The following is a 26550-nucleotide window of genomic DNA, read 5'->3' as shown; positions in this document are numbered from 1 at the left end:
TTTAACAACTATAATTCCCATGGTGTTGGCTTAGCTCTTTGGTAGAGGCCAGAAGAGTAAATGAGCTATTTGTAGCTCTTGAAGAATTTGATGGAAATCAAGAATATGTGTTTTACATAATAAAATGACAAAGGCATCTGGATAAGAGTATTATTTGTAAATAGTATGTAGCACCATACATTGTGATCATTTATTCTGCACAGTGCTTTTTGAGGCTGTTTTATGTAATCCATAGACTTAGAAATAATCCAAGAAGTTGGTACTTAGCTCAAAACAATGGGCTGATAAAATGAGTCAGGATCAGAATTAAGTCATCTGATAGTTTGATTTCAGTGTTTGTCTTAATGTGCATCCCTTAGTTGATAATATTTTTGCTATTATGGTTGCTCTTTTCTTAAATTCCGTTTTCTTTTGGTAGCATTTATTGAAAAGTGGTAGAGTAAGAGTGAGTGATTTAAAAATATACAAGTTATGTCGATCACTAGGAGGAGTAGAATGGTTCATTACCCAACTTACAGGGTGTGTTGAGAGGGTGGCATGGTAGGAAACATGGTGTGTCCTGTTCATATTTATTAAACCCTGGTATTGCCAAACTTTGTGTAAGGTGCTGTGCACTTAGGATTTTATTTCTATTATCTTAAAGGTAAGTAATACTATTTCCATTTAACATATGAAAAAACTCAGATTCAGAAAGCATAAGTGATTTGCCTAAGTTGATTTACCTGGTAAAGAAGCATTCTCACTCTCTCACTCTGAAATTCATGCTTTATTCTCCATTCCATATGAACTCCATTGGTGGTCTCATCCTCTTTTTAGAAGTTCAAGGAATTGAAAATCTTACATTAATTGTGAAAATTGTATCTACTTAATATTACTTTCCTTTTTATTTTGTATAGCAGTGCTTGTTCGATGATTGTATATATGAGCATATACATGCGCATAGATCCAGGAGCAGCATGAAAGTAGAAGACCCAGTATGTTTCAACAGAGCTTCAGTCTAGCTGGGAAGCAAAATAGATGCCTATCAAACAGTTGGAGACCTATTCCAGGGTAGTATGTAACCCAGAGCAAGATGTGGATATAACACAGATTTTAAGTGCTAAGAAACTGGAACAGGGACTGGTCAGATGAGGACTTATCAGGAAATGAATGACACAGGGTACAACTGCCAGTTCCACAATCTCCTCTATAAACATTTGCACTGGGAATTTCAGGGAGAGGAAGACTGAGGGGAAAAAAAGATTGACTGACCAATATACCATTAATTTTCTTTTTTTAGAAGAGAATAGTAAAGTTGTTGAAGAATTACTAGAAGAAAACAATGACATGAAGAGTAAATTGGATGAACTTAAAACACTTCATAAAACACCACCAAGGTAGACGTTTACCATTTTATTTTATTTTTATTTATTTATTTATTTTAAGATTTTATTTATTTGTCAGAGAGACAGAGGCAGGCAGAGGGAGAAAGGGGGCTCCCTGCCGAGCAAGGAGCCCAATACGGGACTTGATCCCAGGACCCTGGGATCAGGAGCTGAAAGCAGATGCTTAACTAACTGAGCCACCCAGGTTGCCCCTTATTTTTATTTTTTGATTTATTTTTATTTTTTTGAGAGACAGAGACCATTTGTGAGCAGGGGGAGGAGGAGAGAGAGAATTTTAAGCAGGCTCCACACCCAGCACAGAACCCCACTCAGGGCCTGATGCCACAACGCCGAGATCATGACCTGAGCCAAAATCAAGAGTTTAGTTAGTTAACCAACTGAGCCACCCAGGTGCCCAACTTTTACTATTTTTTTTTTAAGATTTTATTTATTTATTTGACAGAGAGAGATCACAAGTAGGCAGAGAGGCAGTCACAGAGAGAGAGAAGCAGGATCCCTGCTGAGGAGAGAGCCCGATGCGGGACTCGATCCCAGGATCCTGAGATCATGACCGAGCCGAAGGCAGCAGTTTAACCCACTGAGCCACCCAGGCGCCCTTTTTTTTTCTTTTTAAGATTTTATTTATTTATTTTTTTATTATTTATTTGACAGACAGATCACAGAGAGGCAGGCAGGGAGAGAGGAGGAAACAGAGGGGAGGAGAGAGAGGAGGAGGCAGAGAGGATCTCTGCTTGGCAGAGAGCCTGATGTGGGGCTCGATCCCAGGACCCTGGGATCATGTCCTGAGCCGAAGGCAGAGGCTTTAACCCACTGAGCCACCCAGGCACCCTCAACTTTTACTATTTTAAAGAAACTTTATTTCTAAGTATTTTTTAACTTTGTAATACCGTTTATATCAATAATACTCATACCAAGAGTATAAAACTTGTTATTGTTACATGGCAAGAAGTATAAAAAAAAAACTTCCAAAACCTTATTTCTAGTAGGTATCCTCTGTTAATCTCTGTTTTTTTTTTATCATTTAAGCCCCTTTATACTCATATGTGCATGTTTTTAAAACTGAGATTGTCACGTAAGCTATTTTGTAAGCTTTTATTAATATAATGGTATAAGATAAACATTTCCATATCATTAAATGTTCTCCTATAATGTGCTTTTTAGTAGCTGCATATATTTTCATTATGTGGGTTTATCATTTATTTAAGTAACCCTTACATTTGTTTCTATTTTTCTTCTATTTTAAATAACGATATAATAAAGATCCTGATATATAATTTTTTTTTAGCACATCTCAGTGAGATATTATTGGATATTATATAGATATTATTGATATTATATAGATAGCTAGATATTTTTACTTAACAATCTCTGTTTGCAATATTTTGTTCATTTTTAGGTCGTTGTCAGAAGGGGCCATTGAAAATGCTTGCCTGCTGTGCAATGGGAGGGCCTTGGAAGAACTTCGTGGACAGTACATTAAAGCTGTAAAAAAAATTAAGCGTAAGTCCTTGAGGAGAGTCCCAGGATTTTAAGGTGGTTTGAGCCTTTTTTATTACTAGCAGTAGTAATTTGGGGTAATTTTCCAAACTATCTTGTTCTGAGATCTTATCTACTTTAAAAAGAAATTAGTGGCACCTTTTCTAAATAATGCAGCAATGCATCATTTTGCCTAATATCTTTTGGAAGTGACATGAGGGTAGAGTTATTTTTTTGTTGTTAATTTTCTTGTTTCTTTTTTGGGTACTAATGTTAAACTAAAAATTTTAGAATCTTAAAACTTAAATAACTAAAACAAAATGTGATACGAGTTTTAAATTAGTAAGTATTACTTTCTACCATAAGCTTTTCTTTTCTTTTAATATTTTACTTATTTGTCAGAGAAAGAGAGCACAACCAGTGGGAGAGCAGCAGATGGGGGAGAAGCAGACTTCCTGCTGAGCAAGGAATCCCATCCGGGACTCGATCCCAGGACACTATGATCATGACCTGAGCTGAAGGCAGACACTTAACTTACTGAGCCACCCAGGAGTCCCTCTACCATAAGCTATTAAAGACCATAGGAAATAGATCTAGCTAGGCATTATTCTGTTCTTTCCCATTATTTCAATAATGGATTAAGACATACATGTAAATTTATCAGGTCCTTTGCATTAAGAGGCGATGTAGCATACCATGCAGAGGATTTCTCTGGTTTATGTTTTCTCAGGGTATCTCCTGTTTTTTAATTATAATATTGCTTAGATTATATGTATGTCCCAGAACAATAACCAGCGTTGATACAGGAGAAATGTATGTTTACCTCTTAAAATTGCTTTTATTTTTAACAAAATGAGTGGGAAACGTCATAAGTTCCAAATGTATTAGATCATCATAGTCTTGTGTAGATGTTTTGAAAAACCCACTCAGTATCAATAAAGACACTTTACTTCTCAGTTGTTGCTGGTGCCAATAGAGTACTATTACTACAGAACAAAGCAACTTTTTGTTAACAATCCTATCAGTTGGGATGTGAAATTTTAAGCATTTTTTCATACTCATATGCTGATTTGTATGTATGTGTATTGTTTAACATTTTAGACATGGGTTGGAGGTTTTGTGTTGATATGTATTCCAATTTAATTTGTCCCACTGCAAATAATGAGAAGTAGTCTTTCAGTTAGTATTTTTTGCATAGAGTGTCTAATTTTCAGAAAGAGCTTACTGATATTGAGGGAGATTCCCATATGAATTGAATCTTTAATATAACAGAGTGGTGGTATTCTAGAGGCAGGATATAGCCCTAGATTTAGTAAAAAAAAAAAAAAAAAAAAAAAAGTTGACCTTAAATAATGGTAGTCTCAATCAAATCATGTTGAATCAAAGATAAAAAGAAAACTTGAAAGCAGTGTTTTTTTAAATTTTTATTTATTTTATTTTTTTATTTTACTTAATCTTACTGATTTATTTATTTGAAGATTTTATTTATTTATTTGTCAGAGAGAGAGAGAGCACACAAGCAGGGGGAACAGTAGCCAGAGGGAGAAGCAGGCTCCCTGCTGAGAAAAGAGCCTGATGCAGGACTCTATCCCAGGACCCTGGAATCATGACCTGAGCCAAAGGCAGATGCCAGGCATCCCCGTGAACTATTTTTAAATGTATATTTCAGAAGGCAGCATAGCTCTCAACATTCTCCCTGGCGTTTTGTACATATCCCTCATGGATTGTAATATTATATTACTTGGGTACTCATAAGTGCTGCTGAAAGAATTGAATAAATAATGAAACATGGATTTTCAGAGCTTAAGTAAATCAGAATATGAGTATCTCCAGTTCATATTGCCTCCTATCTTTCTGTGTCTCATTCTTTCTTCCTTTCTTCCTCACCCTTTATGTGTATTTTTTCCTCTTCTCTTAATCAGACAATACACAATTGAAATGTGAAAGTTTCTGTATTTTGTGTTTTCCTAGGGAATATGCTGTTTCCTTAACATATGTGGCTACCATCATTCTAAAAGGACTTTTAGATTATTTCTCCTTTGAGTCTCCTAAAACAGTGATCTGAAACATTCCATTTTAATGGTGGTGGAAAAGTACAATGTTTAAACTACGCCTCTAGTCACTTACTCTCCCAGAAAATTGATCTGAAGTCTGCCTCCCCTGTTTTTGAAAAACCAGTAGTAAACATGCATTTTGTGGGGATTCCTTCTCCCCACCAACTCTCACCTTCCCACTAGGTGATATGCTTCGTTATATTCAGGAGAGTAAGGAAAGAGCTGCGGAAATGGTAAAAGCAGAGGTATTGCGAGAACGTCAAGAAACCGCCCGAAAGATGCGCAAATACTACTTGACTTGCCTCCAACAGATTTTGCAGGATAATGGAAAACAGGAAGGGTAAGTTCAATCTAAACAAACAGCGTGTCCTGAGACTACCAGAACAGCATGTTGTCATTTTCTAAACATTTTCCTTAACTACAAAATTAACTATTTCTACATGATCGTTCATTAGGGGTTAAGAGATGCTTATGTCTGTACTACCCTAAATATTGGCAGAACTAATAGGAAAACAGAAATCCTGGGGCTAAGGAAACTCATTTTTTCCTTTAAACTATTATTAATTTAATATTCTGGAATTCCCCACAGGGCTGAGAAAAAGATTATGAATGCTGCTAGCAAACTTGCTACAATGGCAAAATTGCTGGAAACGCCAATTTCTCATAAATCGCAGAGCAAAACTACACAGTCAGGTATGTCAAAATGAGTCACTTACAGGGCTTTTTTCTCTCTTCTCTCTTAAATGCTTAACATTTTTAGCATGGAAAAGAACAAGGAATGTAAGGAGAGGGAGTTAATTTACAAAGTTGTGTCTGTGTTTTATTTAAACTAAAAACTTAAAAAAAAATAGAGAGTTTTCAGTTTGAGTAGGCAGACTGAGCATACCCATTAGCTTCCTATAGTTGCTTTCCTTCCTAGAAGTGACAGAAAAGATTTTAGAAAAGTTAGTAGAAGGGAGGGAATGATATAAAGAACAGAGCAGAAATAAATGAAGTAGAGATTTTTAAAAAATAGTAGGAAAGGTCAACAAAACCAAGAGCTGTTTTTTTAAAAAAGATAAACAAAATTGATAAACCTTTACCCAGACTCTTCAAGAAAAAAAAAAGAGAGATAGGACTCAAATAAAATTAGAAATGTAAGAGAAGTAACAACTGACACCACAAAAATACAGAGGATTGTAAGAGACTACCATAAAACTCTATGCCAACAAACTGGACAACCTCGAAGAAAGGGATACATTTCTCAAAATATACAATCTTCTTAGACTGAATCAGGAAAAAAAACGAATATCCGAGCAGACCAGTTCCTAGAATGAAATTGAATCCATGATTACAAAGCTTCCAACAAACACAAGTCTAGAGCCAGATGTATTCACAGGTGAATGCTCCCAAACTCTTGGAGAAGAGTTAATGCCTATCATCCTCAAACTATTCCAAAAAATACGAGAGGAAGGAATTCATTTCTAAATTCATTTCTATGAGGCCAGCATTACCCTGATACCAATGTAGAGAAAGATATTATTTTTAAAAAAGAAAATTACTGGCCAAATCTCTGATGAGAGTAGATGCAAAAATCCTTGACAAAATAATTAGCAAACTAAATTCAGTGGTACATGCAAAGGATCATTCACGATGATCAAGTGGGGTTTATTCCAGGCATGCAAGGATGGTTGATTACTCACAAATCAATCTACATGATATACCACATTAACAAAGTTAAGCGAACAAACCATACAATCATCACAATAGATGCAGAAAAAGCTTTTGATAAAATTCACCATCAGTTTATGACAAAAACTCTCAACAAAGTGGGTTTAGAGGGACTATACCTCAACATAATAAAGTCTGTATATGACAAACCCACAGCTGACATCATACTCAATAGGGAAAAACTGAAAGCTGTTTCTCTAAGAACAGGAACAAGACAAAGATGTCCACTCCACCACTTTTATTCAATATAGCACCAGAAGTCCTGGCCACAGCAGTCAGATAAGAAAAATCCATATTATTAGGGAAGAAGCAAAACTGTCCTTTTTTGCAGATGACATGATACTATACATAAAAGACCCTAAAGACAACACTTAAAAATGACTAGAATTAATAAATGAATTCAGCAATGTTGTAGGAAATAAAATTAATGTATGGAAAACTTGTGTTCATATACACTAATAACAAAGTATCAGAAAGAAAAATAAAATAATTCCATTTATAATTACATCAGATAGAATGAAATACCTAGGAATATATTTAATGATAGAGGTGAAAGACCTATCCTCTGAAAACTTTAAGACATCAGTGAAAGAAATTGAAAATTATGTAAATAAATGAGAGGATTAATATTGTCAAAATGTCCATACTACCCAAAGCAAACTAAATATTCAGTGCAATTCCAATCAAAGTGTTGATAGTATTTTCCGCAAAAATAGAACAAATAACCCTAAAATTTGTATGGAAACACTAAGATCCTGAATAGCAGAAGCAATCTTGAGAAAGAACAAAACTAGAGGTATCACAGTTCTAGATTTTAAGCTATATGACAAAGTTTTAGTAATCAAACTGTGGTACTGGAACAAAAATAGATACATAGTTCAATGGAAAATGACAGAGTTCAATAAGATCATTATTATATGGTCAGTTAATTATATGGTCAATTAATCTACCACAAAGGAGGCAAGAATATACAATGGTGAAAAGACAGTCTCTTTAATGACAATCATTGTGTAGCTGTGACTGCACAGCTACATGCAAAAGAATGAAACTGAATCACTTTCTTAAACCATAAACAAAAATAAACTCAAAATGTATTAAAGACCTAAATATTTGTAAGACCTCAAACCATAAAAAAATTAAATAGTAATCTCTTGTATATTGGCCTTAGCAGCTTTTTTCTGAGTATGTCTTCTCAGCCAAAGGAAACAAAAGCAAAAATAAACTATCAGGAATGCAGCAAAATCAAAGTTTCTGCACAGCAAAGGAAACAATCAACAAAACAAAAAGGTGGCCTCCTAAATGGTAGAGCATATTTGCAAATGATATATTTGATAAGGGGGTTAATATCATATGACTTCAATTCAGCACCCACAGAACAAATAGGCCAAAAATTAAAAAATGGGCAGAAGACATGAACAGATATTTCTACAAAGTCATAGATGGCCAACAGACATGTGAAAAGATGCTCTCATCAGTCATCATCAGGGAAATGCAAATCAAAAGTCCAATGAGACATCTCACACCTGTCAGAATGGTTAAAATAAAAATCACAAGAAACAAATGTTGGTAAAGAAAGTGTGGAGAAAAAGGGAACCTCACTGTTGGTGGGAATGCAAACTGGTGCAGCTACTGTGGAAGGCAGTATAAAGATTCCTCAAAAAGTTAAAAATAGAACTACCTTTCAGTCTAGTAGTTGCACTACTGGGTATTTACCCCCAAAATAAAAAATTTAAAAAAACACTAATTTGAAAAAAAATATGCACCTATGTTTATTGTGACATTATTTATAATAGTCAAGACATGGAAGCAACTTAACTGTCCACCACTAGATGAATGGACTAAGACTTCATACACACACACACACACACACACACATATTACACAGCCATAATAAAAGAAAGAAATCTTACCATTTATGACAACATGGATGGATATAGAGATTATTGTGCTAAGTGAAATAAGTGAGACAGAAAGACAAATACCAAATGATTTCACTTATATGTGTAATCTAAAAAAACAACACGTTGAAGAGAAACAGTCTCCTAAATACAGAGAACAAATTGATAGTTCCCAGAGTGGAATGGGGTGGGGATGGGTGAAACTGGTGAGGAAGATTAAAAGGTACAAATTTCCAGTTATAAAATAGGCAAGTCACAGGGATGAAGAGTACAGCATGAGAAATATAGTCAATAGTATTTTAATAACTTTGGTGGTATATGGTAATTACTTCATTGTGGTGAGCAGTGTATATGTCTAGAACTGTTGAATCACTATGATGTATGCTTGAAACTAATACAATATTGTATGGCAAGTGTACTTCAATTTTTAAAAATATATAAATAATTTTAAAAAGTTACAACTGAAAGGCCAGAAGCTATGAGAAATCCCTGAAAGAAAGATTGTATAAGACTGAAGATGGAAACAGTTCAAAACTGCCAGAAGATAACAGCTACACATAGGAGCAGTATCAAAACTGTTCCACAAATGAAGGCAGTATGTTGCAGGAAAAGTAGTAAGCCTAGGGGATACTAGTGAGATAATTATAATTAGCTTGTGCTCTAGGGCAACAGTAACCAGGTAGGGTCACCCTCTTTATTAATCATTCTCTTTTCCCTTCCCCTACTCCCAATATTGGGCTGGAGTAAGAGCAAGAGGAACCGAGAGTCTCAGAACAGGGCAAGGTTCTAGATGGCTAGTCACACCAAGGGAGAGCTTAGATCTTACATGCCCAAAGTAGTAGCTACTGGGTTTTTCTACCCTTCAGCTTGTTCCTTTCACTACTCTCTCAACTTCTTTAAATAAGGTGATGCCATACTCAGAATATCTATGAGATAAGCATTCAACCAAGAATCAGCAAATATCTATTATAGAAAGCCAGCACCATGATAAAAGACACCAAACTCAAAACATTCAACCAAGAATCACCAAATATCTATAGAAAGCCAGCACCATGATAAAAGACACCAAACTCAAAATAAGACAAGGCTAAAAAAAAAACCAAAAAACCCAAAAAACAAAAAACACAACTTATACCTGTGGATACAAGTAATAGAGCAAACAAAAGGATCTGAGAATGTTAGCAAAGTGTAGTATTCTCAAAAGGATGTAAGAACATATTGTAGAGGAAACTAACAATATGCCTAAGAGGGCTTACTATGTTCAAGGAAAGGGTATAGATACTGATAACTCTAGCATTGCTAGAAAAATACAAGTTTAAGTACGTGTATTAAGATTGAAGGCTAGCCAATAGAGAAATAGAATATATAACTCTCAAACTAGTAGGGGAAATTTTTGTAAGGAAAAATTTTCAACCTAACAATCACAAAAGAGGAAAAGTACAACTAGAAAGCATGAGTCAATAGAAAATTATTGTAGGGTCAAACATCAGCAATCACACTAAACATAAACAGGTTAAACTCACTTATTAAAAGAACATAATTTCCATTTTTTTAAAAATCCAGACATGTTATTTCTATGAGAAAAATTGAGAATAAATATACTAAGCAATGCAGTATTGATATTAGATAAATTATAAAGTTAAATACAATATTAAGCCAATTATACTTGAAAAGAATTAAAGGGAAGTTGCTAGTAGTAAAGACTCCTAAGAACCTATAAATGGGTTCTTTCTGTTCATAATAAAATAGCTTTGACTATATAAAGCAAAAGCTGATGGAAATGTTTTAAAAAATAAGTTTCCAGTCACACTGGGGGATTTTGAACATATCTGTGGGGAAATGGGATTTTGAACTTCTAAGAAACCTTGAAGCAGAGATTGTTCAGGAATCCACAAGTCTGATATTCTGATATTGGTAGACATTCTTTTAAAAAGCACAAAGATTGGCGCGCCTGGCTGGCTCAGTCGTCAAGCGTTTGCCTTGGGCTCAGGTCATGATTCCAAGATCCTGGGATCGAGCCCCAAATCGAGCCCCACATCAGGCTCCTTGCTCGATGGGAAGCCTGCTTCTCCCTTTCCCACTCCCCCTGCTTGTGTTCCCTCTCTCACTGTGTCTCTAAATAAAATCTTAAAAAAAACAAAAAGGCACAAAGATTATTTGTATAAATTTGGGAATGATGATGTGAACCTTGGGTGTATAAGACATGGGGCAATTTTTCAAATGTCCCTAATAAAAGCAAACCCTTTTCATGATGTAGGGACCAAGGTACACTACTCTGAAGTCTGATTTCTCTGACTTTATGCTATGTTGCTGCTTTGCTTCTGAACAGATTTCATGTCTTAGGTATCTTAAATCAGAAACTCCATTCTAGCTTTTACTGTGTGTGTGTGCTTGCACACACGTGCTTATGTAGGCTTTGGGCGTTGGGGTTCTTTAGCAAATTTTCTTCATCAGAGCAGAATTGGAAATGTTGCAGTTGGCTCTTGAAATGCAATATATATCTGTGGCAGAAAATAACAGATCAGATGTATAACAATGTCAGATTTCAATAACAAAATTGCTTCACTTTATTTAATGTATATGTGTAAAGTAATATTTTTAAATGTCCAGCATTGATGTATTTTCTTTGAGAATGATTAAAATATCAGCTTTCTTTGGAAATGTGTGAAACCATAATTTTTTCCCTCCTCTTTCAATGTTAATTTTCTCCTGATTTTGTTTTCCCCGAATTTTGTGTTCCCTTGTATTTAGTACTACCTCTGACTTCAGAGATGCTGACTGGAGTTGAAAAATCAAAAAGAAATGATATGAATCAGAATACACCATGTCACACTGAAAGCAAATCAAACAATATACAAACTATCCCCAGAAGTATATGTGACCAAGTCCCTAAGAGAAGGGCTGCTTGTAACTTAAGAAAACGGTTAGAGGACGCGGAGCATGGGGACACGAAGCACGTGGGTTCCAAAGGGTCACACTCAGGCTTCCAATTTGGGGATAACGATTATAAACACCCAGACATGTTGCCAAAAAATGTTTCCCCTGAGTTTGTTCCTTGCGAAGGTGAAAAAGGCTTTGGTTTGCACAAGAAGAAAGACCTCAGTGATACTGGCTCTGAATCACTAGGGCATTCTGCTGTATACCCCTTTCTTGGATCCTTTGGAAATAAACCCTCACCTAGGTATACCCCTAGTCTTTCTGAATCTGGAGCCACACATATAACCTTTCGAGGTCCTAATGAAAGGCTTGGTTTGAAGGTGTATAAGTACAATGCACTAATGGAAAGTGAAAATGCTGCATCTGAGAAAAGTCAAAGTTTGGTTGTTCGGGAAACTCCAGTGAAGGATGGAGGGGACCTGGATGACTCCATAGGCTGGCAGTCCAACAATGCCACTTTACCCTGCAACGAAGTGTCATTTCTACACAGTAGACCACAAGAAACTTTGGATATACCAGCTGAAGCTATTAATTTCAAACAGTTTTCAGTAGCCAGTTGTCTTTCAGATACAGAGAAAAATAAAATGATTTGTCAACCAATGAAATGTCAGAGTGGTCACACTTCAGACCTGTCAGAAGACATCCTTTGTTCCCAGCCAGAGATCAGTGTGACTCTTAGACACCCACCTCATCATAAGGCTGATATATTAAAGTCAGATTTCAAAAAACTGAGCAGTACAGTACCATCATCTGTGTGTCGGCAGCCCTCGAGAAAATTAATTGCTCCTCTATCTAGCCAGCAAGATAGTGGCTTTGATAGCCCATTTGTCAATCTAGACTAATTGTTGTACAGTATTTAATAAAAATCATTAATATATTGACAAGAAAACTGGAAGGGAAGACTTCATGCTGAAAAAAATTGTGGACTCTATTTTGAGATGTTTTAATAACATCTATCATATGAGTAAAATGTTCTCATAAAATTATTTGAGATACTAAATGTTGCCTTAATCTTCCAAAGGCCTGATGGTGTATGTGTATTCGGTGTGGTGCTTTATATTTGGTTCCTAAACCATCTATTTTTATACTTCTGAATTAGCTTTCTGTGCAGTGTTAAATTATTTAAATAAACTTGCATATTGCCCATTGTATTGTCATGAGTTCTTTTGCAGTTCATAATACAGAAATGTTATATTGATATGTTGGAAATTCATCCAGAATAAAATATAAATCTTGATGGTTTGTATGTATGATTAGCCAAATTCAGTATTTGACGTTAGTCACGTTTAATGAGGATGTAGATTTACTTGATGTACTTTTCCTGGGAGTATCTACTCAAATTTTTGATCCTTACTCTCAACTAATGGAAAAGAAGTATTTCAAGGATTGCCATAAAATACATAGTTGTGTCCTCATTTCATTATTTAAAATATTAATCTGAATTTTTTTTAGTTGACATTTGCCTTATTTCAAATCTCATGTGATACCTAGAGGCTTTGTCTTTTATGGTTTCATACAGTCTTTCATCTGAAACTACTTTTTATAAAATTGAAATAGTAAAACATATAGCAAAAGATTTTAAACTATTAGATTTTTATGCTCATGCATAGTGCAGAATTGGTTAACTTATTAATGCTATGGGTCGAAACAAAATTCTAAACCATGCACAAATGAATGTCCACCTAAATAATGTTTCTAGATGAATTTTTTTTTCAGATTCCTAGACATGGGTTTGAAAGTTTTTGGTGAGTGCAAGTGGTTTTTGAAAACATTTCTTATAGCTTTCCCTGGTATCTCTTACCCTCAACTGTGTTATGAACTGTATTTGTGGATTGATTGAGTTATTTTTTACCAGGCTATGTTGGCTGGTGGTTGGATGGGTAGCAGGGTGCATCATCCTCCCGCTGATAACCATCTTTAAAAGCAAGAACCTAGAAGTGAACAGCACTGTCACCTTAACTGATGACCTGATGTGCTAAGCCTAAAATTTAGTCCTGGATTTCAGAGTTTGAGTTGACATGAGCTGGAGAAAGGAACACACTATCTCCTCAAAGTCTCACTTCTATTCCCGGTGACACAGTGTTCCTTTTCCAACAGTTAGGGTGTCATTTCTCATTCTAGGAAAACTACTTAACCATCCATGTTTCCCTTGGATCTGGTTGGTGATTGATAGCTTTAAGCTCTGAATATAATTGAACTGAAAATCTAGCTCCTTGCCCACCTACTTTTTCATCTTTGTTTTAAATCCTTGTCAGGTATCTCAACCCTCAATATCAAAGTTGAAATTGGAAATCATCTTGGTTTCTGCTTCTTTTATGGTATCTTCCATAAGTTCAGCAGGATTAGGTTACTTTATTTTGTCCACTCTACACACAACCATCAAGGAAGCTTTATACGGAAGGGACTGCACGGCCAAAGTACCACTGGCAATTTGCATCAGTCTGAATGAAGCGTGACATCAGCACAGAGAGGAGGTTGGAGCCTCATAGATGTCATGGTCACGTAAATCCTACGACCTTAGAGTGTTTTTTCTTTTTTATATGTTGCTGGGGTTTATTTGCTAATATTGTATTAAGGATTTTCATGTGAGTGCTCACAGGGGATATTGATCTCTGCTTTCCTTGTGATATCTTTATTTTGTTTTCGTAAAAGGGTAATAGTGGTCTCAGATGAGTTGCAAAGTTCCCTTGCCTCTATTTTCTGAAAGAATTTGTGTAAGATTGGTTCTTTTGTAGCCCTTTTAATTTGGGTGGCTATTTATGTCCCTTCTTTCATCCCTAGTTTGGTATTCTGTCATCTCTTGTTTTTTCTTAGCCTAGCTAAAGGCTTCCCAATTTTGTTGATTATTTTTCCCAAAGAACTTTTGATTTCCTTGTTTTTCTTTATTGTTTTTCTGTTTCCTATTTCATTGATTTCTTTCCCCTCTGATGTTTATTTCCTTCCTTCTGCTTGCTTTAGGTTTAATTTGCTCTTCTTTGTTTGCTCTTAAAGTGGAAGCTTAGATTATTGATGTGAAACCTTTCTTTCCTAGTATAGACATTTAAACTTCTAAATTTCCTTCTAAGTACTGAATAAGCTATACCTCATAAATTTTGATATGTTGTATTTTTATTTTCATTTAATCCCAATATTGTCTAATTTCTCATTTCTTTTTTGAAACTATGGGTTATTTAGGAATATGTCACTTCATTTCCAAGTACTGGGTATTTTCTGAATTTCTTTGTTTATTTTTAATTTATTTGTTGGAGAATATACTTTGATTGGAGTCCTTTCAAATTTCTTGAGGCTTGTTTTATTTTCTTTTAATTTTTTATAAGCATATGTTGTATTATTAGCCCCAGAGGTACAGGTCTGTGAATCGCCAGGTTTAACACACTTGACAGCACTCACCATAGCACATACCCTCCCCAATGTCCATAACCCCATCACCCTCTCCCTGCCCCGCAACCCTCAGTTTGTTTTGTGAGATTAAGAGTGTCTTATGGTTTGTCTCCCTCCCGATCCCATCTTGTTTCATTTATTCTTTTCCTATCCCCCAAGCCCCGCACGTTGCATCTCCACTTCATCTTATCAGGGAGATCATATGATAGCTGTCTTTCTCTGATTGACTTATTTCACTAAGCATGATACCCTCTAGTTCCATCCACGTCGTCGCAAATGGCAAGATTTCATTTCTTTTGATGGCTGCATAGTATTCCATTGTATATATATACCACATCTTCTTTATCCATTCATCTGTTGATAGACATCTAGGTTCTTTCCATAGTTTGGCTATTGTGGACATTGCTGCTATAAACATTCAGGTGCACGTGTCCCTTCGGATCACTACATTTTATTTTTAGGGTAAATACACAGTAGTGCAATAGCTGGGTCATAGGGTAGCTCCATTTTCAACTTTCTAAGGAACCTCCATGTTGAGGCTTGTTTTAGGTCTAGCATATGGTCTATGCTGGAGAATGTTTCACCTGCATGTGAAAAGAATGCATATTCTTCTCTAATTTGATGGAGTGTTAAAAAATGTCAGGTCACTTTGGTGACAGTGTTACTCAAGTCTTCTCACTGATTTTTTGCTTGTTTGTTCTGTTAGCTATTAAGAGTAGAACATTGTAATTTCTAACTAATTGTTAAATTGTCTATTTTTCCTTTTTTCCTTTCAATTCTGTCAGTTTTTACTTAATACATCTTGGAGCTCTGTTTTTAGGCATATGTACCTTTATATTTGTTATGTCTTTCTGAAGTATTGAACTTTTATTGTTATAAAGTGTCTTATTATGCCTCTAGTGGTATTTCTTGTCTTAAAGTCCAGTTTGTCTAATATTAATACAGCCATTTCAACTCTCTCATTATAACAGTTGATGTGGCATATATTTTTCTATCCTTTCTTTTAGCTTATCTGTGTCTTTTAAGTGGGCCTCTGCTAACATGTTGGATCTTGATTTTTGTTTTTTTGTTGGTTTTCCTATACAATACAGCTTTGCTCTTGGATTGGAGTTTTTAGTCCATAAAATTTAATAAAATTATGGTTGGATTTTTGTCTGCCATTTTGCTATTTGCTTTCTCTATATCTTTATTTTTCTTTTAAGATTTTATTTATTTATTTGAGAGAGAGTGAACACAATGGGGTGCTCAATCCCAGGAACTGCTAAGCACAGAGCCTGACATGGATCTTAATCCCAGGACCCTGGGACCACGACCTGAGCTGAAGGCAAACACTTAACCAACTGAGCCACCCAGGCGCCCCTGCTTTCTCTATATAGTATGTCTTCTTATTATTGGGTTATTCCTTTTCTCCTTATTTTGTATTAAACATGGTTACTGGGGTACAGTTTTAATCTTAACTTTTTACTATTTTAAGTCATTTTCTAAGTCATTCTAGGTGTCATTAGGCATAACTTATTGCAGACTACTTCAGATTAATATTTACTAACTTCTGGTACAATATAGCAACTTTGTTCCAGCATACCTTTATTTCCTTCCCCTTCCTTTGTTCTATTAATTATCATATATATTACATTTGTGTTTTATTATAAATATATCTACATATATACATGCATACACAATACTGTTATTATTACTTTAAACAATGACATATGAGGGAATGTATATACATTTAAAAATGTTTACCGTTGTGGGGCACCTGGGTGGCTCAGCGGGATAAAGCCTCTGCCTTCGGCTCAGGTCATGATCCCAGGGTCCTGGGATCGAGCCCCACATCGGGCTCTCTGCTTGGCAGGGAGCCTGCTTCCGCCTCTCTCTCTGCCTGCCTCTCTGCCTACTTGTGATCTCTGTCAAATAAATAAATAAAATCTTTTAAAAAAATGTTTACTGTTGCTGCTGCTTTTCTTTTTCCCATGGATTCAAGTTACTGCGTCTATTTTTATTTATTTCATCTAAAGGCCTTTTGTTTTGTTTTGTTTTTAGCATTCCACATAAGGTAAGTTTGCCAACAACAAATTCTCTGTCTTTATTTGGAATATATGTCCAATTAATTTTTGAGGGATAGAGTTTGATGGATTTAGAATTTTTGATTGTTACCCCTCCACCCCAGCACTTTGAATATATCTTTCCACTGCGTTATTGTCACCATTGTTTTTGATGAAAAATTAGCTGTTAATCGTATTGTTTTCTTGTTTGTGATGAGTTGTTTTTCTCCTACTGCTTTCTCTTTGGCAGAGAAAATTTCTCAGCAGTTTGAGCATAGTGTGTCTAGGTGTGCATTTGTTTGTGTTTATCCTACTTGGGATCTTACGTGATTCAGGGATTTGTAGATTAATATTTTTATCAAATTAGGAGGTTTTTTGACCATTATTCTTTCCATTATTTCTTCTGCCCCTTTCTGGGGCTCATGTGTATATTGATACATTTGCTGCTGAGCCATTCTTTGAAGCCCTGTACATATTTCTTTAATTTTTATTATCTTATGTTTTAAATTGGATAATTTTTATTCATCTACAAGTTTGGTGATTCTTCTGCCTTCTAAATTCTGTTATCGAGCCTGCCTAGGAATTTTCAGATACTGTTTTTGACTCTAGAATTTTCATGGATTCTTTTTAATAATTACTTTTTTTTTTTAGATTCCCTGTTGATTCATTGTCCGATTTCTTTTTAATTCTTTAATCATTGTTTCCTTTAAGTTTTTAAACAAATTTATAATGGCTACTTTATAGTCCCCCTTTTTTTATTGTAGTATGAACACTAACATGAGATCTATTTTGTTAATAGTTTTTTAACTGCACAATACAGTATTGATAGCTATAGGTACAGTGTGTACAGCAGATCTCTACAACTTAATCATCTTGCATAACTAAAATTTTATACGCCTTGAAAAGCAACTCTCCACTTTTTCCTCCTGTCAATTACCATTCTACTCTGTTTATAGGAGTTTGGCTGTTTTAGATATCTCATATATGTAGTATTGTGCAGTATTCTGTGAGTTGTGGTTTTTGTTTATTCAATATCTGAGCACAGTTTCTCTTGATAGTTTTTTTCTTCAGCATAAGTCACACTTTACTATTTCTTTATATGCTTTGTAAATTTGTTGGAAACTGAGATATTATGTAAGATACTATAGCAGCTCTGAATTTTTCATTTGTTCCCCTGAGGGTTGTTGCTGCTTCTGCTGTTATTGTTGTTAATTTGTTTGCTCTGTAATTTGCCTGGACTTAATCTGAAAAATCTCTCTCCTGCAGTGTGTCTGCTGATTTCTCTTCTCAGTTATTTTAGTTTATGTTTTTATTTTTTAAGCCTGGCTTTTAGAGGATGCTGCTGCGTGTATATATAGTTTTGTATATATACAAATATATACCAATGTATAAAAATATATACCAATCCAATGATTGGTCAGAGAGTGCATTCAAAAACCTTCAGTCAGTAGCTCTTCCACCCTTTGCTGATACATCATAGGTGTGTGGAGTCATTCGTTCCAAGTTCAGACAATGCTTTTTTGTCTTCCTCCACTTTTAAATCCTCTTGAGCCTTTCCAGGTGTTCTGTGCACATGTGTACATCCTCTGTGTCAGCCAAACGCTATCTGGAGAGCTTGGCCCTTTATGTCTTCCTTGTATATTCATGCAGCCTCCCACTCAGGGACAGATGCATAGAGAGCATATTTAGCCCTGCATTTGCAGTCTTCTTGCCAATTTTTTCATTAGTCTGCTGGATTCTGGTCTCAAATGGGACCACAGTCTCAGGCAAGCAGAACTATATACCTTCTTATTTTTGTCCCTCTAACACCCTAACCTCTGGGTGTGGGCTCCTTGCCTTCCACTCCAGATTAAGTCAGCCCACTCTGGAAGAAAAGCTATTAATTTTCACTACCATCCATGCCCTGTTAGCACTACCTAACTCATCAAGCTGGAAAGAATGGGAGTAGCCCCAGGTAACAATGCCTCAGAGTCCCTTTTCCAAGTTGTTTCCCTTTGGTTTATTTCCAGAGCCCTGAAAAGGTGGGTTTTGACAGGTTTTTGTTTTTTTTTTTTTTTTTTTTTCTCTAGAGTTATAGTTGTTTTGTGGGGAGGAGAGGAACTGCTGACCTCTTTTACTGCAGAAGTTTTCTTATTTTTATCTATTCTCTGAAATTCTTTTCCATGTACTAATTTTTCCTTTATCTTGAAAATTTTTTATCTAGAAAAACTTCATAATCTACAGAAAATAAACATCTGCATACTCTTCATTTAGATTTACCAATTGTTAAATTTCTACATTTCCTCTATATTTATTTGGAAACACACACATGCATATAGGTTATATATGTTTTTACTCTTAACCATGAAATTTAGTTGCACACACCATGGCACTTCCTCAAATACTCCAACATGCATCTCTTAAAAACAAACACCTTTTCCTACATAAATACAATTGTCATATTTAAGAAATTGCATATTGATAAACATATACATAGTCTATATTCAAATTGCTCTAATTATCACAATAATGTGTTATAACTTTTTTTTTTTAGATTTTTGCTGTCCACCTTCAAACTGAGGACCCACTGCTTTTTTTCCATTATGAAAAACACTCAGTCATTAATTTTCATTCACTACAGATTTATGGTGTGTAACAATTGCTTTTTGCTGTTCTGGGGGATACAGCACTTATCAAAACAGATGAGTTTCTATCCTCTTAGCTCTCACATTCTAGTCAGGGGGGCAATAAATACTCATAACTTACGTAGTATATTAGAAACTGGTTAAGTGCTATGGAGAAAAGTAAGGTCAAGTAAGGGGACGGAGTGATAGGAGAGAGGTGGTCACAAGTTTAAATGGGATAGTGGGGGTAGTCGCCCTGAGATGCTAACATTCGGGTAATGATGTGAAGGAATTGAACACAGCTTCACCATTTCTTACATTCTCTACTTCAGGAACTCTTATCAAATATGACGGCACCCTCTTACCTTTTAGTTGTTCTTTTGTATATTTCTAGCTGTGCTGCTTTGTAGACTTCTTCAGTGCGAGCTTCCAATTTGCTAATTCTTTGTTTAGTCCATTTACGGAGTTTTGAAAATTTCACTTTCAGGATTTCTAGTTGATGAGTTTATACCTGTATTTTTGGTATCATTTCTGCTTGTTTTGTTTAGTAATTAAAAAAAATAGATTCTGTTTATATATTTAGAGACCTAAAAATACTTTACTTCTAGAGTAATTATTGATGTTACTTGGGAGTGGTCTTACCCAAATTGTTACTTTTTTGCATTTCATAGAATTTGTTTTGCCCTGTGTATGGAATTTTAACTTGCAGGGCAATGGTAAAGAGGACTTTTTTTTTTTTTCCTTCTGAATTCTCTCCATCCACCCATCTAGATTTTTGTGGTTGCCTCTGCCTAGACCCTTGAGTACCCAGTTCCAGAGCAGGACTTATATAGGTGGTTTCTGATCCTTTAGGGATATCTTAAATCTGGTCACTGAGCCAGCAGGCAAGTTGGCCCTGGTCCTGGCTGCAAGACTGTGTCTGGATCCTCCTGGCTCTTTAGGTATATAGTTTTTATATAAGCTATGGCCTCAGGCAGTGATTTTTGTTCTCAGTCACCCCAGGGTAAGAAAGCTCTACCTGGGTTACTAGTTTAAACAGCTAGTTTTTCCTTTATCCCCTTTAGGTAAGACACTTTTTATCCTTGATATTCTGAAGAACTCCTGGCCACCTGTACTGCTTTTGGATCCAGAACAGGTAGTACCTTACTTTTCAAGTCCTAAGAAATATCTTGTTTTTTAATGTCTTTTGATTTTTTTCTTTTTTCCACCACTGCTATATGTTGGCAGATGTTGGATACTCCCCAAGTATTGACTAAAAATGCCATCAGTGACCAAAAATCTGCTTTGCTGTTAACTCTGTGGCCTTTGGCTATTTTCTTAGCATCTCTGGGCCTAAATGTCTGCTGTTATTAAGATTTAGGCATGTCTCACAACTAGTTAATGATTCAGGCAAACTAGATCTAAGAGTATATGAAGGGGAGTAGTGGGAAATACAGCTGGAAAGATACAGTGAAACTACATCATGGGTGACTTTGAATGCAAAGCAAAGAATGAGAAGTTTGGTTCATAGACAATGGAGAGTTATTGGAGGTCAGGTAGCATGATGTGCAGAGGTTAGTGAGACCGTGCCACAGGAGGCCTTGGAGGAGCAGAGGAAATAGACAGGAAGCCAGGAGGATGATGTCCTGGCACAGTTTAGATGGGAGCCAGGCCAGAGCCCAAGTGCAAGTGGCCGGAATGAAGAGGTGAGAGTGGTACAGCAGTAGGTTTAATGGGACTTGCTGCCTGATTGTGAAAGAGAAGTACCAAAAGGGATTTTTAGAATCTGGGTGATTGTAAAGATGATTGTTCCATCCATAGGTATTGAGGAATTAGGAAGAAACTAGGACAGGATGATTTTAAGTGACTTTGCCTTCCACTGAATACTGCAGTGTGCAGGCCTTTAGTGGGCACACATTAGTGATTATAACTACACACATGTTAACTTCAGGCTGAGTGTTGTGGCAAGCACTTCGTTAGCTCATTTAATCCTCATGCAGTCTTTTGAAGTAGGCTCCGTATGGGCACTTTTTGGATCAATGAAATTGAGGCTTAGAGGGGTTAAATAATTTGCTCAAGGCTAACACAGCTAACATGTGTAAGCAGGAAGTCACACCCAGGTCTTTTTTTTTTTTTTTTCCCCAATAAACTTCACTTAAAATAGTTTTAGATTTACAAAAAAGTTGCAAATATAGTACAGAGAGTTGTCATATACCTCTCACCCAGATTGCCCTATTGTTAACGTCTTCCATTCGCAACAACTAAGGAATTGATTTCATCTAGGGTTTTTGTTTTTGGGGGGTTTTTTAAAACTTTTTTTTTTTTTTTTTAACTTAAGAGCCCATGGTCCTAATCCCTATACTGTCTTTATTTGACTTGGCTTATAGGTGAGCTGGAATTTATTTTAAAGGAGAGTTCTTTCCTTTTCCATCTCCTTCCACTTCTCCCCTATGCTCCCAAGAAGGAAAATGAGTTCAGCAGGTTTCTCCACATGTGAAATCAGTTTAACTTGCTTTCTTGGTAGGATATAGAAAAAAACAAACAAAAAAAAAAAAACAGGGTTTACTCCTTTTCTTTTTAAGATTTTTTTAAAAAGATTTTTATTTATTTATTTGACACACAGAGAGAGATCACAAGTAGGCAGAGAGGCAGGCAGAGAGAGAGAGGAGGAAGCAGGCTTCCTGCCGATCAGAGAACTCGATGCGGGGCTCAATCCCAGGACCCTGAGATCATGACCTGAGCCAAAGGCAGCGGCTTAACCCACTGAGCCACCCAGGTGCCCCTACTCCTTTTTTTTTTTTTTTTTAATTTCTTTTCAGTGTAACAGTATTCATTGTTTTTGCACCACACCCAGTGCTCCATGCAATATGTGCCCTCCCTATTACCCACCACCTGGTTCCCCAACCTCCCACCCCCGCCCCTTCAAAACCCTCAGGTTGTTTTTCAGAGTCCATAGTCTCTCATGGTTTATCTCCCCTTCCAATTTCCCTCAACTCCCTTCTCCTCTCCATCTCCCCAGGTCCTCCATGTTATTTGTTATGCTCCACAAATAAGTGAAACCATATGATACTTAACTCTCTCTGCTTGACTTATTTCGCTCAGCATAATCTCTTCCAGTCCCGTCCATGTTTCTACAAAAGTTGGGTATTCATCCTTTCTGATGGAGGCATAATACTCCATCATGTATATGGACCTAATCTTCCTTATCCATTCATCTGCTGAAGGGCATCTTGGTTCTTTCCACAGTTTGGCGACCGTGGCCATTGCTGCTATAAACATTGGGGTACAGATAGCTCTTCTTTTCACTACATCTGTATCTTTGGGGTAAATACCCAGTAGTGCAATTGCAGGGTCATAGGGAAGCTCTTTTTAATTTCTTGAGGAATCTCCACACTGTTCTCCAAAGTGACTGCACCAACTTGCATTCCCACCAACAGTGTAAGAGGGTTCCCCATTCTCCACATCCTCTCCAACACACATTGTTTTCTGTCTTGCTAATTTTGGCCATTCTAACTGGTGTAAGGTGATATCTCAATGTGGTTTTCATTTGAATCTCCCTGATGGCTAGTGATGATGAACATTTTTTCATGTGTCTGATAGCCATTTGTATGTCTTCATTGGAGAAGTGTCTGTTCATATCTTCTGTCCATTTTTTGATATGATGATCTGTTTTGTGTGTGTTGAGTTTGAGGAGTTCTTTATAGATCCTGGATATCAACCTTTTGTCTGTACTGTCATTTGCAAATATCTTCTCCCATTCCATGGGTTGCCATTTTGTTTTGTTGACTATTTCCTTTGCTGTGCAGAAGCTTTTGATCTTGATGAAGTCCCAAAAGTTCATTTTCGCTTTAATTTCCGTTGCCTTTGGAGACATATCTTGAAAGAAGTTGCTGTGGCTGATATCGAAGAGGTTACTGCCTATGTTCTCCTCTAGGATTCTGATGGATTCCTGTCTCACGCTGAGGTCTTTTATCCATTTCGAGTTTATCTTTGTGTACGGTGTAAGAGAATGGTCGAGTTTCATTCTTCTACATATCGCTGTCCAGTTTTCCCAGCACCATTTATTGAAGAGACTGTCTTTTTTCCACTGTATATTTTTTCCTGTTTTGTCGAGATTATTTGACCATAGAGTTGAGGGTCCATATCTGGACTGTCTACTCTGTTCCACTGGTCAATGTGTCTGTTTTTATGCCAGTACCATGCTGTCCTGGTTATCACAGCCTTGTAGTAAACTTGAAATCAGGTAACGTGATGCCGCCAGTTTTGGTTTTGTTTTTCAACATTTCCTTAGCAATTTGGGCTCTCTTCTGATTCTATACAAATTTTAGGATTATTTGCTCCAGCTCTTTGAAAAATACTGGTGGAATTTTGATCGGAATGGCATTAAAAGTATAGATTGCTCTGGGCAGTATAGACATTTTAACAACGTTTATTCTTCCAATCCAAGAGCATGGAACGGTCTTCCATCTTTTTGTGTCTTCTTCAATTTCTTTCATGAGTGTTCTTTAGTTCCTCGAATACAGATCCTTTAACTCTTTGGTTAGGTTTATTCCCAGGTATCTTATGGTTCTTGGTGCTATAGTAAATGGAATCGATTCTCTAACTTCCCTTTCTGTATTTTCATTGTTAGTGTATAGGAAAGCCACTGATTTCTGTACATTGACTTTGTATCCTGCCACGTTCCTGAATTGCTGTATGAGTTCTAGAAGTTTGGGGGTGGAGTCTTTGGGGTTTTCCATATAAAGAATCATGTCGTCTGCAAAGAGAGAGAGTTTGACTTCGTCACTGCCAATTTAGATACGTTTTATTTCTTCTTGTTGTCTGATTGCCGTTGCTAGGACTTCTAATACTATGTTGAACAAGAGTGGTGAGAGTGGGCATCCTTGTCGTGTCAGGATTTACTCTTTAGGGAAGTTTTATGGAATAGGACATTATGTGGAGGCTATTTTGAAACTAGGAATTAACCAACACACCAGAAAAACCTATAGTACAATAGAACTGTCTTCTGTAATTTTAAAATTCAACTAGTTATGGTTCATCTAAAAAGAAAGATTAAAAGACATTTAGAAATTTCTTAGCAGTAAATAGACCATTCAAACTTCTTGATATTATTATAACATTTTTCCTTAAGGACCAGACAGCAAATTAATTAGAAATCAAACTGGTAACTGTCTTTAAGGAGAAACTTTATTTTTAAAAATAATATAACTGGAATGGTTTCTTCCTTAATGTTCAGCAATAATATGGAAACTTTGAGATCAAATTAAATTTTGTATTAAAAATGTTGTCTGATGAGTAAATTGAATAAAACCAAAAAAATGTGGTTTTTAAAATTGTTTTGTTTTGGTTCAGGCATAGTCCTTGTCTGAAAGATTTGCTTCCTCACAAATTTGATTTCACAATTTTATTAATCATGTTGTATACATAATGTACTAGACAAAATTCTGCTTTCTGTATTTCCCCAACCATCTGAATCCCAGAAACAGTTCACTTGTTAAACATTGGGTGAACCCAATTCATGCATTATATGGCCCTATAAGTGTTAATGGTTTCATGACTACCAGTTAGTTTTTCTGTAGATTTTTTTAAAATGTGGTGCAGTTTCACAATCTGCCTTGCAAAGTCTCCAAGACTTTGTTCATTAAATAGTTACTTTGATTCTTAGATGTTCAAGCATTCACATAATTATGGTTTCTGATCTTCCCAAGAATTCAAATTTCTGTTGTAATTGGTTAAAAGTTTTTCAAAATTCTTGCCTGTTAGATTTCTTAAGGTTTGGGCTATGTATAAAACACAACTAATAGCATATGGTTTTGGGGTTATGTATAATGGGCCAATTGTCATATTAAGCTCCATACATATACTTTGATCCCATCCTTCCAAAGTGGATTTTTAAAAATCCTCATTTTACAGAAGAGAAAGGTGAAGGGACTGACGCAAGAATTCTCATGCAGCTGATAAAGTATCCAGAGTGGCCATGGGGTTACTGCAAGGGGACTCTGAGCCCAGATGTTCACCAGGCATTGTCCATAAACTCAAACCATTCATTTATCTCTAACACTGATGCTGCTTCTTTCCCCCAAACTATATGTAGATACTACTGTATCATTGATGGGAGGCCTTCTTACTAAAAACAGGAGTTGCTACACTGTCCCAAAGAAACGCCTTCTTAAAATCAGATTAGGTCTGTACTGCATAGCTCAAATCCAGTTAGTACAAACCATACTTTTCTCAGTTTAGAATACTGAGGTAGTGATTCCAGTCAGACTTGGAATTCCGCCTCTGAAAAATGGGTATGTGGCTGTTGCTTGTGTACACAGCGTTATCATCTACTTCTTCCTTTTTGTCAGAGCAAGGAGAGGGTGTCTGTTCCTTCCCCTGGTGACTCTGTTCCAACTCAAGAGCTAATTCGTGTTTAGTATGACCTAAGCACAGTGGTCCCAACTCCTATTGCTAGTGATTGGTTTAGGGTGGGCATATGACTCTGTTCTGGACAATGGGATATAAGGGAAGGGCTGGAGGGCTTCTGGAAAATGTTCCTTCTAAATAGTATCTGTTACATTGGATAGAACTGATGTGCAATGATGAGCGTTATAACCTCTAGATCAGAGGTGAGAGCTACTTTCTAGATGTCTTACCTATTAAAAGCAAATTAACTCCTTTAGGTCACCTCCTCCTGAATAAATATTCTATGAAGTTTATTTTCAAAGGTCTTTCCCTTGGAGCAAATCAAACTATCTACATCTGTTTGCCCACTCAGAAGTAAAACTGGATACCAGAAGAAATGCTGAACATGTCCCAAATCAGAGTACATAAGGTAAACCAAAAGAGTCCTCCTTAGAAGAAACGAAAACTTTATTGTTCTTAAAACAAGTCTTCAAAGATTTTAAAGCCAAACACATGTGGATATGGGCAGTGTTGTGGGGTTGTTCAATGCAGTGGTCTAGAAAAGATTTTGAGACATTACATAAACTTAGTAAGTTTAAGTAGCATGGGGACAGGACCTATGGGCAGAAAGAGCTGCACTTTTGCTGTATGAAGCTGGTTATATGCTTAGTGTTGAAGGGGAAGGAGATGTGCTGGGA

At 36.2% G+C, this 26550-nt stretch overlaps 1 protein-coding gene across 7 annotated transcripts in view; it reads left to right on the top strand.

Annotated features, from left to right (window-relative positions):
* The window catches only part of CEP152 (centrosomal protein 152), a 115475-nt gene extending 89193 nt beyond the window's left edge, over window positions 1-26282 (top strand). For 6 of the 7 annotated variants that reach the window (XM_046009788.1, XM_046009791.1, XM_046009790.1 and 3 more), the window contains 5 exons: window positions 1280-1376; window positions 2782-2885; window positions 5099-5255; window positions 5505-5608; window positions 11275-12599. In XM_046009788.1, coding sequence (XP_045865744.1) covers window positions 1280-1376; window positions 2782-2885; window positions 5099-5255; window positions 5505-5608; window positions 11275-12302 — 1490 coding nt within the window. In that variant the 3' untranslated portion in view covers window positions 12303-12599. Of the gene's footprint in view, window positions 1-1279; window positions 1377-2781; window positions 2886-5098; window positions 5256-5504; window positions 5609-11274; window positions 12600-26130 lie in introns of those variants that run through there. The other variant, XM_046009792.1, reaches the window with a different exon arrangement.
* Window positions 26283-26550: the final 268 nt, after the last annotated feature.

Source organism: Meles meles, chromosome 6 (assembly GCF_922984935.1).
Source record: "Meles meles chromosome 6, mMelMel3.1 paternal haplotype, whole genome shotgun sequence".
Classification (NCBI taxonomy): domain Eukaryota; kingdom Metazoa; phylum Chordata; class Mammalia; order Carnivora; family Mustelidae; genus Meles; species Meles meles.
Note: the sequence above shows the minus strand (reverse complement) of the source record. Positions and strands in the feature narration are given on the sequence as shown.